The following is a 15360-nucleotide window of genomic DNA, read 5'->3' on the forward strand; positions in this document are numbered from 1 at the left end:
ATCTAAGGGTTGAAACGGGTCCCCTTTCTATCCAAATTTTCTATTTTCATAATAAGTAATTACAATGTCAAATATTGGAACATAAATCATGTTATCTTGGTCCAAATTTCCGATTTTTTTTGTTACAAATTGTAAATATGATTACAAATTCATAATGCCACATCATGCATCAAGATAATGGCAACTTTCTACCCATCTAATAAAACACAAAAATTTAACATGTTAGTGATAAAACATAATCTGAATCGACCCGTTCATAAGTAAATGGCGTGTATATTGATCTCAGAACTTGGAATTTTGTATACTTTGCAGGTGCATAGATTGCACCATCTGAATCAAGCAGTACAACTCATGACTGCACTTTCATTTACAGTTAAAGGGGCGGAAACAACAGCGTGTACTTTGGCTATTAATCGATCATTGGGCATACTTTTAATGTTTTTCGATATCTTGGGGTCATTTGCATTTGGTCTCTTTCGAATTTTTTTATGCGGTTTTTACCATTTGCTACGATAACCGAACACTGAATCTTGATTCGTGTACATAGTGATTTCTCATGTGTGACATCTTTAACATATGCGCAATCAATCGGGTTGTACATATGAAACAACCATTTTTTTTGGTGAATAGTTGCTTTCATGAATAAATATAAGTTTGAATTTCTATTGGGCCTTAATGTCAATGACCTGGATCAAGAAAAAAATGTGATTTTGACTAAAGTTGACCCGAAATGTCAATTTGGTGGATTGAAAATTAACAAAAATGGTTTTGCATGATCCATTACATTTCCATAAGTATTCAAAATCATATATCAAGAAAAAAAATGTGATTTTGACCTGCAATGTTGAGCAATTCAACCGAAATTCTTTAATTTTAATTTGGCAAATTGGATTTAAATAATCACAGCTTTCTCAATTTGGCCGATAATAATCTCAACTCAGTTATTGGCCGATAATAATCAGAACTGGTCCACTTTTGGCTGATAATAGTCCGCCGTTAAAATAGCTTAACGGAGTTAAGCTTTTTTTCCGAATTACAAACTGATGTTTTATGGATTTTGATCAAGAACGAGGATACGAGTCGATTTATGTAAAACTTACGTCGAAACGAAGCTTCAAACGGCTTGATTTTTGTTAATTAGAAGTTTAAACACCCGACTTGAAGCACCGTTTTCGTCGTTTGGGACAGAATTTCAAGGTAAATTTTACATCAATCAACTCGTATCCTCGTTCTAATCAAAAGCCCTAAAACATCAGTTTGTAATTCGGAAAAAAACTTAACTCCATTAGGCTATATCTAACGCAGACTATTATCGGCCAAAAGTGGACCAGTTCGGATTATTATCTGCCAATAACTGAGTTGGGATTATTATCGGCCAAATTAAGAAAGCTGTGATTATTTAAATCCAATTTGCCATTTTAATTTTGATGTTAATTCATAGCAAATTGAAAACATTGATTAAAAGTCATCTTGTTGTATAAGAAAAAAAAAACCAAAAAACTCATTGGTTTATTGTATATGTTTCACTCAAAAACAAAGAAAAAAAGGCCAACATTATTTTCTATCTTCTTTGAAGGTGAAACCCTAAAACTGATAAAAAAAAAAAAAAAAAAAAAAAAAAAAAAAGAAGAAGAAGAAACTGATTTGGGGCTTCATTTGTTTGTCAAACCTCCTGCAAATGAATCTACAACAGTTTCTATCTTCAACATCACAAATCATTAACTGAGATTCATGCCATCACTTCAACATTCTGCAAATACATCAACAGTTTATTCATGTTGTGTTTTATCTTAACGGGTCGAAAGTTGCCCAAAATGTGTATTTTTTATAATGCATAGCCTCCCAAATTATTTTATTCAAAAATCAAATTATTGTTATTATTGAAAGAAAAGTATGACTTTTTGTTCTTGAAATAACAATCACTATATTATATTAGAGTTAAATTAAATGTCATTTTAGTCCCTGTGGTTTGGGCCCTTTTGCCTGTATAATCCAAAGGTTTCATTTTTCGTCTGTGGATCCAAAAAGGTTTTTCATCGTTGCCATTTTAGTTCACTGGTTTAACTCCATCCATTATTTCTGTTAACGAGAAAGGCAATTCGGTCATTTTATATGGCCGAATTTTCCTTCTAGTTAACAGAATTACGTATAAAATGACCGAATTGCCCTTCTCGTTAACAAAAAAAAATGGATGAAGTTAACCCAGTGGACTAAAATGGCAATGTGAAACCTTTTTGGACCCACAGGCGAAAAATGAAACCATAGGGACTAAAATGGCATTTAACTCGTTATATTATATTCAAAAAGCATTATATTTGCTAATTTTAAGAAAATTACATAAGAATGGCAGGAAAACGGGCAACAAGCTGCACCGCAACCCCCTGCCCGACCTGTTTTGGTCCATTACACAACCCCACCTGCCCGACCCACCCATATTGCGACCTCTACAAATTACAAATTTTCTAGGACAATGACTTACCATGGAGTTATTGGAGATAGCTATCCATGAATCGAGGGTTTTGATCGCATTTCCGGATTCTAATGTCTCACGGGCCACAACCACTCCCTCTCCTAAGCTTTCTACGCACCCGCTCACCATTAGGGCTGCAGCTGCATTCAGTGCCTGAAAAAAAAATAAAATAAAATAAAATAATTCTTGTTAACAGACGGTCAAAGTTAAATGTTGACGTTTTTTAAAGATGAAGGTGGTATGATTTATGAGAAAAGAAGTTGATTTTTCCTTAATAATGAAAGTTGATTAAATTGTTTATACGTTTCGCTTAGGAAGACTTACAAATGCATCAGCAATGGATCCCTTTTCTCCTGCTAATACACGCCTTAAGACTTCTGCATTGTATTTCGAATCACCACCGCGCAAGTCGTCTACCGTGCAACGTGGCATCCCAAAATCCACTGTGTAGCGAAAAGTCGAAAATCCCGAGTTTATTAAAGCATGGAAGAACATATAAGAAGAACAAAAAGATCATTTCTAGCCCTAGGTTCTAACTTAATACCAATTGGCATTATATGAAAACCGTGTGTGTCTGTGTCTATCATAGTTGTCAATAGCAAATAGTGGACAACAGCGACAAGCTACCTATACGCTACGTAGCGATAACGATGAAATGGCATGCGCTATTTTATGTTTAGCCATACGCTCGAAGAAAAATTTAGAAATATTTTATATGTATATTTTATCAAAATACACTGTTTTTTCCATCTAAATACGCAAGAAAGAAAAAAAACCTAAAATCCCGCTATTTATATTAAAACAAAAAACACCCGAAATCCAGATTCCCGCTATTTTCACGCTATGGAGTCGCTAACAATCAGATTGCGAAATAGGGTCGTTCCACTATGAAGCACGCTATAGCAAACGCTATGTGTGTGTGTGTGTGTGTGTGAGAGAGAGAGAGAGAGAGAGAGAGAGAGAGAGAAAGTGTCATTCAATTAAACCAATTTCAAGTAGAGAAATGCTAGAACCACATAAACACTTCTACCTTGCATACATAAGACGCGCTCCATACACACATATACATAAATCATTTAACACATAGTTCTACGGGGTAGAGGTAAGGCTGTCTACATCTACCCTCCTCAGACCCTACCTTAGCTTTGCTATTGGTAGGATGTACTGAGTATGATGATGATGATTTAACAGATAGTTCATAGTTGTGCTTCCTTATAGATAAGAAGAAACTTACATGGATCAAATGAGAACTTCTTGATTGAATCTTGGGTGACATCAAGGACTAGTCCTGGACCTAGAATTGTGAATAGATTAAAAAAAATTAATATATGGCTCTAAATTTTTCTTAAAAAAAACAGAAAGAAAGATTGCCGCGATAAGAAGGCATATGCATACAAAGGAAATGAACTTTGGCTGGATTGTAAAAAAAATTTATAGAAGATAATTTTGTAGGTTAATCGGTTTCAAATGCCACGTAATCACCATTTGAGTTCTTTTATTTTAACCTCTTAACTCAAATTTTATAAAGGTAGAGCCTTTTTATTTAAACGTCCCCCCGCAAAAATAGTGAAACAACATCAAAGCCCCAACTAGAGTTTGCTATTTCTCTCCCAAATATATTTTTGCAAATTTTAGTATTTCTTTTTTATTCATTGCATTTTTCTAAATTTATTAACTATTTAGAAAGAATAAAAAAAGATTCACCTTATAATGATTTAAATTGCTAATAACTCAATAAAAAAAGCATAATGCAGATCTTACCAAGAGGACTCATTTCATCCAACCCTTCAGAGTGGACAACAAGTGCCCTCTTCATGCCAAACCGTTGAAGTGCCTTTGCCATTTTATGAACCTATGAAACATTAAACTACGCTCAAAAACATGAATCTATATTTAATTTAATCATTTGGCAATGTAGACCTACTGGTTGTGTTTTATCTCAAACGGGTCAAATTAAAAACGTTATATAAAAGCAAAAGTTAAATAGGCTGAAAGAAAAGTCAATTTTAGTGTATGCAAACTCCTAAAATAAATTCAAGTAGTGTTTATTCAAAGATTTAGTTTTTTTTTTTAATTTAATAAGAAAATGTTGTGATTAAACTCAACCCATCTTGACCCGTACTAAAAAAATGGCCCGGAACATGTTTTGACCCGTTATCCAACCAGCCCGACCTGCCCATCTTGTCACCTCTATACGCATAAATGTAAAGGCACTTAACTAGATCTTCCTTGTAGACACCAACAACCGCAAAAGGCACACGTGCTGGATTTAACATAGGACCCAAGATATTGAATACGGTTTTCACTTTGAGTTGTTTCCTCACGGGCCTAACGATTTGCATAGCAGGATGGTATACTGGCGACATCATGAAACCAATTCCTGCCTTGTTCACGCACCTTTTCACCCCCTAATATAATTATATAACAAATTAGAACATACATATACAAGAAACTTAATAACTTTATTTAATATAATTATATAAAATATAATGTCCTCATTTAGATCTATAACTATTCACTTCCTTACATACAGTAGACATTATTTAATAAAAGAATCATCGTCGTAGTTATAAAAAGTCAAAAGTTACATCCTAAAAAAAAAAAGAAAAAAAAGCACAAGTATTTTGTCATGCTTAACAAACCTCAGGGTCTAATTCAATTGCAACACCCAATTCTTCCAATACATCAGCACTTCCACATGCAGATGAGCTTGACCTATTCCCTTGCTGCAACACAATAACTTGGATTACAGGTGGCAAAATGAGTGAGTCAACACGGGTTGGGTTGACCCGAAACACTTTTGGTTCAAAAATTTAAAGTTTTTATAAATAAGGGTTATTGGATTTTATCACCCCTAACTATTGGCTATTGGCCGCTGCCACCCTCAACTATCACTTTGACGCCCGTCACCCCCAACTTAACACTTAGTGTGTTCTGTCACCACGTCGTTAACTAATCACTAACTTTTGATCTTCTTACTATACTTTTGGGGTGTCCTAAGATCCCTAAAACCTTCCTAAGATCCCTATGACACCACCAAAAGTATAGTACCAAGATCAAAAGTTACTGATCAGTTAACGACGTGGTGATAGAACATACTAAGTGTTAAGTTGGGGGTGACGGGCGTCAAACTGATAGTTGGGGGTGACCGCGGCCAATAGCCAATAGTTAGGGGTGATAAAATCCAATAACCCTATAAATAACTAGTGTCATATATGATTACAAAGATTATATTAGTTCGATAATAATCTAATCTTGTAAAAATGAATTACAAGGTTTTCAAATTTCAACCTATTCGACCCAATTGGCCTGCTTCATTTTAAGCAAATGTTTTGATTATAACAATATTAACTATGAGATCAAACAAAGTTGACCCGTTAATAGGTTGGATCATTACAACCTAATATGATATAAACTTTCAAGAAAAGCCTCGAGATAGATAGAAAATGGTTGTGATTATAATTCACTAATGAAACCTTTGCAACTCTTGCTCCACAAGCGGCTGCTAATATGGATGATCCGGTTGAGATATTTACGGTGTTTGCACCATCACCACCCGTTCCAACTATGTCCACTGCATCACCTAACCCTTCTACCTTTTTACAATGTTTGATCATGGCTCTAGCTAATCCCACCACCTGCACAATCGTAATCATAATTAAAAATAAACAAAAAAAGGGAAAATGGCAAAATGCTATTCAAGTACATCCACTAAGAAATTATTATGATAGTTAATACCTTCGTTAAAAATCGAATTAATTACTTTCTTCTTATTCTTAAATCTTACTTGCATTGGATACACATTGATTCAAAGCAACACTACATATATATAGAGAGAGAGAAAGGTTAACGTACATTACGGCTTAACGTACATCACGTACGACAGGTAATTACGCACGTTCATTTTAAAATCACACACGTTATAACTCAAAAATCCAAAATCACGCATGTTGAAACACAATAATGACGCATATTGAAAACATTAATCACGCATGTTATAGAACAAATCACGCACGTTGTTGTACGTGAAGTACGTTAAGCCGTAATGTACGATATACTTTTTCTATATACACACACAAAAAAAAAAGAAAGAAACATCTACGCTCTTGCGTCATTGGTGAATTTGACATTTTTTATAGAAAATACAAATCAAGAGCTAGCAAGCATGTTATACAAAATCATAAACAAAGCTTCAATATTGAAAATAAACATAACTAAAAAATCAATTTCATTTTGAAATTAAAAAAAAACACCAATTTTGGCATTGAATGCATTCAAACAACACATGGGATAAAAATTTTACCATATGCCTTCTTGCACAGCTGCATTAATGGTAATTTTGATATAATATTCACAAAAAAAACCTTGATTCAAAATTCAAACTTGGGTGTAGGTTGACTTTTTATGGTCAAACAACACATTCTTGATAGAAAACAAAAATCAAGACCTAGCAAGAATATTCTACTAAACCATAAAACAACAAAGCAACAACCTTTAATCATCAAATCATCAAAACAAACATAAACAATTATACAAATGACCCTTTTCATTGCAAGATTCAAACAATCACTAAACTTTGAACTTTCTAGTTGACAAAAAAAAGTCAAAATACCCATTTAAATTGGGGGAAAACAGAACAATCATACTTACTTCTTCATAAGTTTCACCTTTAGCCCTCAAAAGAACAAGAAACGCACTGATCAACGCCTCATTCGCATCATGCAGCAGAAAATCAAGACACTCCTCTGCTTCACCCTCAGTCAAATTCTTTCTTTCAATCAACGACTCAATCAACTATACCCACCAAAATTAACAACAATTAATCCAAGAAAACACCAACCCAGTTCAAAAATTCACAAATTTAAACCTGGGGAAACGACGTCGTGTTGGAAACTGCAAGATTGTTGAATCCGCCATTAGCGTGTAGCTTGAAATTGAGTGAAAAGGGTGCCTGAATCTTGGGTTTTAGAAAGGGGGAAGAAGGGGTGAGATGGAGATGGTGAAATCTGAGAGAAGCCATTGGTGTTGGGTTGCAAATTTTGCAATGTATGAATTGGTGAGTTGTGATGAATGGGAATGAAATGATATGAAGATTGGATGTATTGTGATGAAGAAATGGTTATGATTTTGAGAGTCAAAGTGGACCTCTTTTTAATCTTGAAAATTGTATTTAATTCGATTTATGAATTTTATGATTTTAAAGTTCCTTTAGCATTTAATTTGATTCATTAGCATTTATGACTTAAGAGTTCCCTCTACTGTCAAGATTTTTTTTTTTTTTAAATAATACTTTTCAAAAAAGGGACAACACTTTTAGCATGGTATCATCCTCATAATCAGTTAGTTACTAATCTTTATGGAAAGTTAAAGTAGGGTCTAAGGAAGGTAACATGTAAACAGCCTTACCTCTATCCAAAAGGAATAGAGAAACTGCTTCCAGTAAGACCCCTGGCTCGATAGTAGTTTTGCATCAAGCCTTGGGGCACAAGGCATATAATACTCAACAATCGGGAGTCAGGACAAAGGCCGATTAGTGCATGTACCCTTTTGTCTTTCGGCTATCAACGTCACCACATGATGCATGATTAACAATCCCCCTCTTTTAACGTTATTTTCACGAAATTAGTAAAATATTGTTAAAATTAGTGCACTTTCACTTTTGCCCCCGAGCGTCCACACATGTATACATTATATGTGCATACCGCAAGCGGGGCTAACTTTTAGCATGGTACATAAAATATAAATACTACCAAGTTATTGCACATTTACCCATGTATTTATAAGTGAGTTCCGCATATTTTAGAAAACGATTTTTTAACGGTGAGAATCTTTAACTTGTTGTAAGAGATCTCACACCCTCCTAAACAGAGGACCATAACCCTACTTTGGTCAGACTATGTTGTCTTAACCGGGTCCACGCTGGTGTCAAAGTTTGGCTACCGGTGATTCCTGGGAAACCATATCACCCACTGCCAGTGGCAGGGGCTTGCGCCGCCACAAGAGAGAATCTCTTTGACGTAATGCATGGTGGACTAAAACCCGAGGTGGCTCGGGCTCGAACTCTTGACCTAGGGTCTGGGAGAACTAGCTTTCATTGTCTTTATCCACCAAACATGCACTAGTTGGATTGAACTTGAGTCTTCAAGAAGAACCCAAGTCTTTCCAACCATTAGACCACAAGTGATGGATGTTTTAGAAAATGTTAAGAACGGAGAAAAAAAAAGAAAATATTATTGTTCATCTGTATATTTAGGAATACAGTATTTTTCGTATTAATTTTTTAATATTTTTAAGTAGTTAGGAGTGAAGGGAAAAATAAGGTAATAATAAAGAGTCAAAGTGATGGGTATCAAGGGTTAAATTGTAACTACAGAACAAATTATCGCTATTGGCGAATGCGTCAATAGATTATTAAATAGAGTTAAATGTCATTTTAGTCCTTGTGATTTGAGTTCTTTTGTCAGTTTAGTCTAAAGGTTTCATTTTTTGCATGTGGGTCCAGAAAGGTTTCACCTTTGCCATTTTAGTCCATTGGGTCAACCTCATTCATTATTTCTGTTAACGAGAATGACAATTCAGTCATTTTATATGGCTGAATTGCCCTTCTAGTTAACAGAATTACATATAAAATGGCAACGGTGAAACTTTTTTGAACCCACAAGCGAAAAATGAAACATTTGAACTAAACTGATAAAATGGCGCAAACTACAAGGACTAAAATGACATTTAACTCTATTAAATACTACCAAATTTTTTTGTTGAACACGTGTATATAACTAAATATTTTAATTCGTAACCGAAGGCCGGCTCTTCTATGTGGGTGTTTTTGATTGCTTATTTTAACCTCTTTTTAACTTTTTGACTTTTAGGGGCTATTTGGTAACTTTTAAATGGTTAAGTGCCGAACCAGTAAGAGGTCTGAACCTTAAGAGTCAGTATAATGCTTAACCTTTCAGAGGCAAATGTCTGACCAATTCAGATTAAAGGTCTTAACCATTCAGAGGCAAATGTCTGAACCATTCAGACATCTGCTCACGAAACAAACAATTTGAACCATTAAGTGTTGAACCAGCAAGAGGTCTGAACCATTAAGAGTCTCATTAAGAGGTAAACAAACAGCCCCTTAAAAAAGAAAATGAGGTTTTGTAGTGTTTGGATCATCAGGGCCGGCTCTATAGGCTTTGCAACCTACGCACGGGCCTAGAAGGGCCTCCAAGTTTTTAGAAAGTTTTTTTTATATAGGATATATATTAGGTCCAAATAAATACGTTTATTTTAAAACTAAACTGGGTTTTCATTGAAGGAACCCCAAATAAATATTGTTTAGCAGAAAAAAAAAAGCCAAGTTTCGAAACATATTTCGCCTTGATTTCCAACTATTACAACACAACAAACATCGACCTAATCGTCAATATTTAGCGGCCTAAAACCCCTAAATACAGCCGTAATCATCGTATCGCCAATGCAAGGTTCTCATTTACATTCTATGAAAAAGTTAAATTAAAGGGTCTTGAACATAACTGGTTTAGCTATTCGCCAATCAGGCAAATGTTAAATATTTAATAAACCTCCATCATTCTTGTATTCCTTAAGCTCTCAAGCACAAATACATAAATAAAAAAAGATAGAATTGATCCCGCTGCAACCGAACCAAACCGGGGAAAAGCGTAAAAAACCACAAATTTTAAGTGACCCATGTGAAGTAAAACGTAAAAGATATCAAACTTATACACATATTAGAAATTCGAGGGGGTCAAAGAGATATTCCATAAGATTTTTTAAAAAGCGTTGGAGGCCAAAGTGTCAAACTTTTAAACTTGAGGGAAAGGAGAAAACCATGCACTGAAGACAAAGAAAACAAAAACAATCGAGGAACAAATGTGACAAACCAAAAGTGACAAAAGCTCACTGGCACTAAATCGGAAAAAAAATTGAATCTATAACATAAGTGAGTCACGTGACGTAAAATGTAGACGAAGTTGAACTTATAGCAACAAATATTACAAAGTCAAAAAAGTCAAAGAGATATTGTAAAAAGGGAAGGCAAAAGTTATAACTTTGTCCTTTTGGTAACTTAAACTTCAGAACTTTACTTTTCCCCCGCTAGGTTTTGTAACTATTTTTCCCCCGCTTTGCCTTCCCCCTGATCGCTGACGGCTCGACGAAGGCGGTAAGTCGGATTAGTGTGCGAGGTCGCCGTGATTAGTGGCTGGACCTTTCATCCTAAGTCGCCGTACCGTATCTTCCGTTCGCTTGTTAGGTTCGGGTTTCGTTTGGTCTAGTCTTGCCTCTTTGCGTCGTTTCTTTCCTGTTGCCCTCGCTGGTTCCCTCTCAAGATTGCTTAATGGGTCTGAATCGGTCGCGGATTCTCTCATTGAGATTTGCTTGACTGGTTCGAATTCCATTAACCTCTCGGCGAGTTGTGTTCTTGGCTTGGTGCATGTATGTTCTCTGGTTCTGTTGGTGGTTAGTATGGCTGGTTCTATTACGAAACTCTTCATCTCTAATCTTCCAGAAGGCAGTGCCCCTGGGAGTTGAGGAAGTGTTTGGAAAGCTTTGGGGAATTCTCGGGAACGTATGTTGCAAAGAAAAAGGATAAGGTTGGTAGTAGGTTCGGTTTCGTTTCTTTTAGAAACGTTATGGATAAGCAGGAGTTGCTGAAAAGTCTCAGGGGAGTCAAGATGGGAGACTGTAACCTGAAAATCAATATAGCGAGGTTTGCGTTGGAAAACTCTGGGGTGTCGGTCCAGGCGGCGGAGAAGGGTCGCTATGCTAGGGTGCAAGGTCAGTCTGGTGTTAACATTCCTTTTAACCTTAGGGATTCTAGAAGTTATAGTAATGTGGTGGGTTCGTCTAAAGATCCGGGGATATTTGATAAGGGGAAGACGGTCCAGTTGATGGAAAATAAGAGTGTCTCGGTGAAGTCCGTCGTTGTCCCGGATAGAGCTGAGGTGTTCAAGGACCTAATCGGAATGGCTCTTGTTGGGAAAGCCGTTAACCTGGAAACGTTGGTTGACTTCGATAGACTCCTCAAGATTGCTAAGGTGGTGGTTGCTAATATCCAGTATCTAGGAGGATTGTCTTTACTTTTGTCTTTCCATGATGTGGACTCGGCTAACCGTTTCTTGGAAGCTAAGGATGTTTGGGGTCCCTGGCTAGCTAAGATGGATGTTTGGGGTGGTCAGTCTCTCCCGTCTGAAAGAGTCTCGTGGTTGAAGTTGTGTGGAATCCCGTTACATTTGTTCTCCTCTGAGGTTGTGGCTCAGATCGGAGAACTATTTGGCAAAGTTATTCATGTGCCTAAGCTTATGGAAGAAGATCAGGATCTCTCGGTGTGCAGGGTTGGGGTGTTAATCGGTGAAGCTGAAAGGATTAACGAATGTACTTCGATTAAATGGAAGAACAGGGTGTACAGGATTTGGGTAGAAGAAGATCATAAATTGGGTCCTGGACTGTCTAGGCTCAGTCCGTTCACTGAGATCAGTGGAAGAGTCGCCGGTGGTTGATATCAATAGTTCCGGTAACATGGGGAACGAAGAGTCGCTGCATGTGGGAATAGGTAAGGGAGTTGGGGAGTCTCCGGATGTGAACAGTTCAGTGCCCCATGCAAATCTCTCTCCAATGCACGTGGAGAGAGAAAATGACGACGTGTTTAATGTTGCAGGGGTGGCTAACGGTGCTGTGACAGGGGAGGGGTGCAGTCTGAATTCCATGGAAGTGGGACCGGAAGTGGTCGGCTGCTTTATTAGTGGGCCTGGTGAGAGAGTCAGGAAGCCTGTTAGAAGAATCCGTTGGGGCCATGTCTCAAATAGAGCCCAAACCCACTCCAGTTATAATAAGGAATCTTCCCCAGTGGACTTAAGGCCCAGAAAAAGACCCAGAGACTCATGTTCTGAGTTTAAACCGGGTTTGGTTTTGTAGGGTTCACCGAGAAGAATCATTCCTCTCATCAGAGTAGAGCCGACGCTGAGGAGGGTGGGGATTTTGACCTTAACGTTAGGGCAGAAGCAGATGGGTCAAAAATCAATCAGGAGGAGGGCTCGGATCAGCCGGGGTCGGGTCGTGGGGTGGAAGAGGAGGTGCAGGTTGAGGAGGAGGTTTCCAATACGGTCTCGGTGGGGAAAAAACTTGGAGTTAATTTATTCAATCACGTTGCTCTGGTCAGGAAATCGATAGGTTCTTCAGGTATTAATATGATGAAAGTATGAATTTTCTTTCAGTTAATTTGCGTGGGATTGGGGGTGGGTTGAAATCTGGCTGGATCAGGGACCTTAAGCGGGAGCATGGTGTTAATTTCCTAGCTTTTCAGGAGATGAAACAGGGCTCTATTTCTTGTATGGAGTTACGTAAATTCTGGGGTTCTGGTTCTTTTGGCTCGGAGTCTGTGGACTCTTCTGGTTTGTCAGGGGGATTGGTGTGCATTTGGGATGACAATCTGTTTAAACAGTCTGAGTCCTCTAAAGACAGGAATTTTATCTATCTTAGGGGGTCTTTGGCAGGCTGCAATTCTATGTTTAATATTCTTAATGTGTATGCCCCTCAGGGGATTCAGGCGAAAAAGGAGCTATGGGATTCCCTTAGTTCTCTGATTATCAGTAAGGATGGTATGTGGTGATTTTAACGCGGTTCGGAGCAGGGAAGAACGGAGAAATTGTGCTTTTAAACCTGTTTGTGCCAATTATTTTAATTCGTCTATCTTCGATTCAGCTCTTTTGGAGTATAATATGAGGGGTAGTGCGTTCACTTGGCGTTCTGATAATGGGAAAAAGAAGAGCAAGATTGATAGATTCCTTGTAAACTCGGAGTTTTTTAATGCTTGGCCGGAAGCTAGTCTTTTAGTGTTACCGAAGTTATGGTCGGACCATAGTCCCTTAATTTTGGCTTCTAAAGCCGTGAACTTTGGGGCACGCCTGTTTCGTGTATTTAACTCTTGGTTGATTAAAGATGGTTTTAAGGAAGTGGTGGTCGACGCCTGTGTGAAGTTCATTGATACAGGGTGTTCCCGGGATGTACACTTTATAAAAAAAACTTGGGGAAGTTCGCTGTAAAATCACAGAGTGGAGAGATATAATGTTAAAAAGAGAAGGTGAGGTCCGTAGTAATGCTTTAGAAGAAGTGGAAGCGTTAGAAGAGTCTTTAGAGTTGAGGGACTTGACAGAGGAAGAGGAACGGGTGCTCGCGGAGAATAAAAAGGTCCTCACGGATATGGAATATGCTAAGAACATGGATTTGAAACAAAGATCTCGCATCAGATGGGCTAAGGAGGGAGATGAAAACTCTAAGTTTTTCCACTCTCAGATTAATTGGAGAAAGGCATGTAATGTTATCCATGGGTTAAGTGTTGGTGGGACTTGGGTCTCTAAGCCCTCTTTGGTTAAGAAGGAGGTTTTCTCTTTCTTTAAATCTAGATTTGAGGAAGATTGTTTGGACCGGTCGTGTATTGAATGTCCTAACTTGAAGAGGATTTCTAGCTCGGATTCGTTGTGGTTGGAGTCTGCTTTTTCAAGGGAGGAAATTAAGAGTGCGGTGTTTGATTGTGGTGACGATCGTGCCCCCCGTCCAGATGGGTTCAACTTTCGGTTTTTCAAACATTTTTGGGATTTATTTGAGGAGGATTTTGTGAGTCTCATGGCGGAATTTTATGATTCAGGTCTTATTAATGTGGGTTGCGGCTCCTCTTTTATCACTTTGGTCCCGAAAAAGAAGGATCCTTTGAGTCTTGGTGATTATAGGCCTATTAGTCTGGTTGGTGCGATCAACAAAGTGGTGTCGAAGGTTCTAGCCAATAGGCTCAAAAAAGTTCTCGGTTCGGTTATATCGGATTCTCAGTTGGCTTTCTTGAGAGGTAGATATATTCTTGATGGGCCTCTCATTATTAATGAGGTTTGTTCGTGGCTTAAAAGGAGTAAAAGGAGGGCGCTTCTGTTTAAAATTGACTTCGAGAAGGCCTACGATAATATTAATTGGAGGTTCGTGATTGACATTCTTCGTCAAATGGGGTTCCGGTCCAAGTGGTGTAATTGGATTTGGGGTATTCTTTCCTCGGCTAGAGCCTCGGTCTTGGTTAACGGCTCACCTACGTTCGAGTTTAAGTGCAGTAAGGGGATGCGACAAGGGGATCTTATTTCCCTTTTATTGTTCATTGTTGTTATGGAAGCGTTGTCGTGTATGATTCATAAGGCGGTTGAGGTGGGAGTCTTCTCAGGGATCCAACTCCCAAATGATGGGCCTTTATTATCTCATTTGTTTTTTGCGGATGATGCTCTTCTGGTTGGGGATTGGAGTGGGGATAATTTCTTGAACGTCATTAGATTGTTGAGATGCTTCTACATTTGTTCGGGCCTAAAGATCAATGTAGACAAATCCAGTATTTTTGGGGTTGGAATCTCTTTAACGGAAGTGAGTTTGATGGCTGGGATGGTTGGTTGTAAGGCGGATTCGCTTCCGTTTAAATACCTCGGGCTTAAGGTGGGAGCTAATATGAATCGCATAAACAATTGGAGACCGCTCTTTGATATTTTCGAGTCTAGACTAGCTCTTTGGAAATCGGCTTTATTATCCTTTGGAGGTAGAATCACTCTCATTCGTTCTGTCCTTGAGAGCCTTTCGTCATACTATTTTTCATTGTATAAGGCTCCGGTGCAGGTTATTGCGGGTTTGGAAAGACTTATGAAGAAATTTCTGTAGGGTGGCACGAGCGATGTTAGAAAAACTCATTCGGTGGCTTGGGATAGATTGGCGTTATCTAAGAAAAACGGAGGGGTTGGCATTAGTAAGCTTAAACATGTTAACATCGCGTTGTTGAGTAAATGGGGATGGATGTATAAATGTGAAAATAACAATCTGTGGGTCAAGGTAGTGGATGCTATCCACATGAACGGGCTGAATTG

At 37.8% G+C, this 15360-nt stretch overlaps 1 protein-coding gene across 1 annotated transcript; it reads right to left on the bottom strand.

Moving 5' to 3' along the window:
- Positions 1-1454: 1454 nt before the first annotated feature.
- LOC110878045 (anthranilate phosphoribosyltransferase, chloroplastic) lies at positions 1455-7512 on the bottom strand. Its single transcript, XM_022126304.2, has 10 exons — positions 7338-7512; positions 7121-7264; positions 5947-6108; positions 5113-5196; positions 4690-4878; positions 4232-4322; positions 3705-3764; positions 2795-2913; positions 2480-2623; positions 1455-1750 (listed from the first exon to the last, which is right to left on the bottom strand). Exons 1-10 carry the CDS (start codon positions 7488-7490, stop codon positions 1730-1732), a joined length of 1167 nt encoding a protein of 388 aa, XP_021981996.1. The 5' UTR covers positions 7491-7512; the 3' UTR covers positions 1455-1729.
- Between the last annotated feature and the right edge of the window lie 7848 nt (positions 7513-15360).

This window comes from Helianthus annuus, chromosome 4 (genome assembly GCF_002127325.2).
Source record: "Helianthus annuus cultivar XRQ/B chromosome 4, HanXRQr2.0-SUNRISE, whole genome shotgun sequence".
Lineage (NCBI taxonomy): Eukaryota > Viridiplantae > Streptophyta > Magnoliopsida > Asterales > Asteraceae > Helianthus > Helianthus annuus.

What these genes read in the sequence shown, in the direction of transcription:
- LOC110878045 (XM_022126304.2), bottom strand. Translation starts at nt 7,490, where the DNA reads ATGGCTTCTCTCAGATTTCACCATCTCCATCTCACCCCTTCTTCCCCC. An exon ending in GTGTCTACAAGGAAGATCTA is followed by an intron (nt 4,323 to 4,689) that starts GTTAAGTGCCTT and finishes AATGTTTCATAG; the next exon opens with GTTCATAAAATGGCAAAGGC. An exon ending in GAAGTTCTCATTTGATCCAT is followed by an intron (nt 2,914 to 3,704) that starts GTAAGTTTCTTC and finishes TTCGCTACACAG; the next exon opens with TGGATTTTGGGATGCCACGT.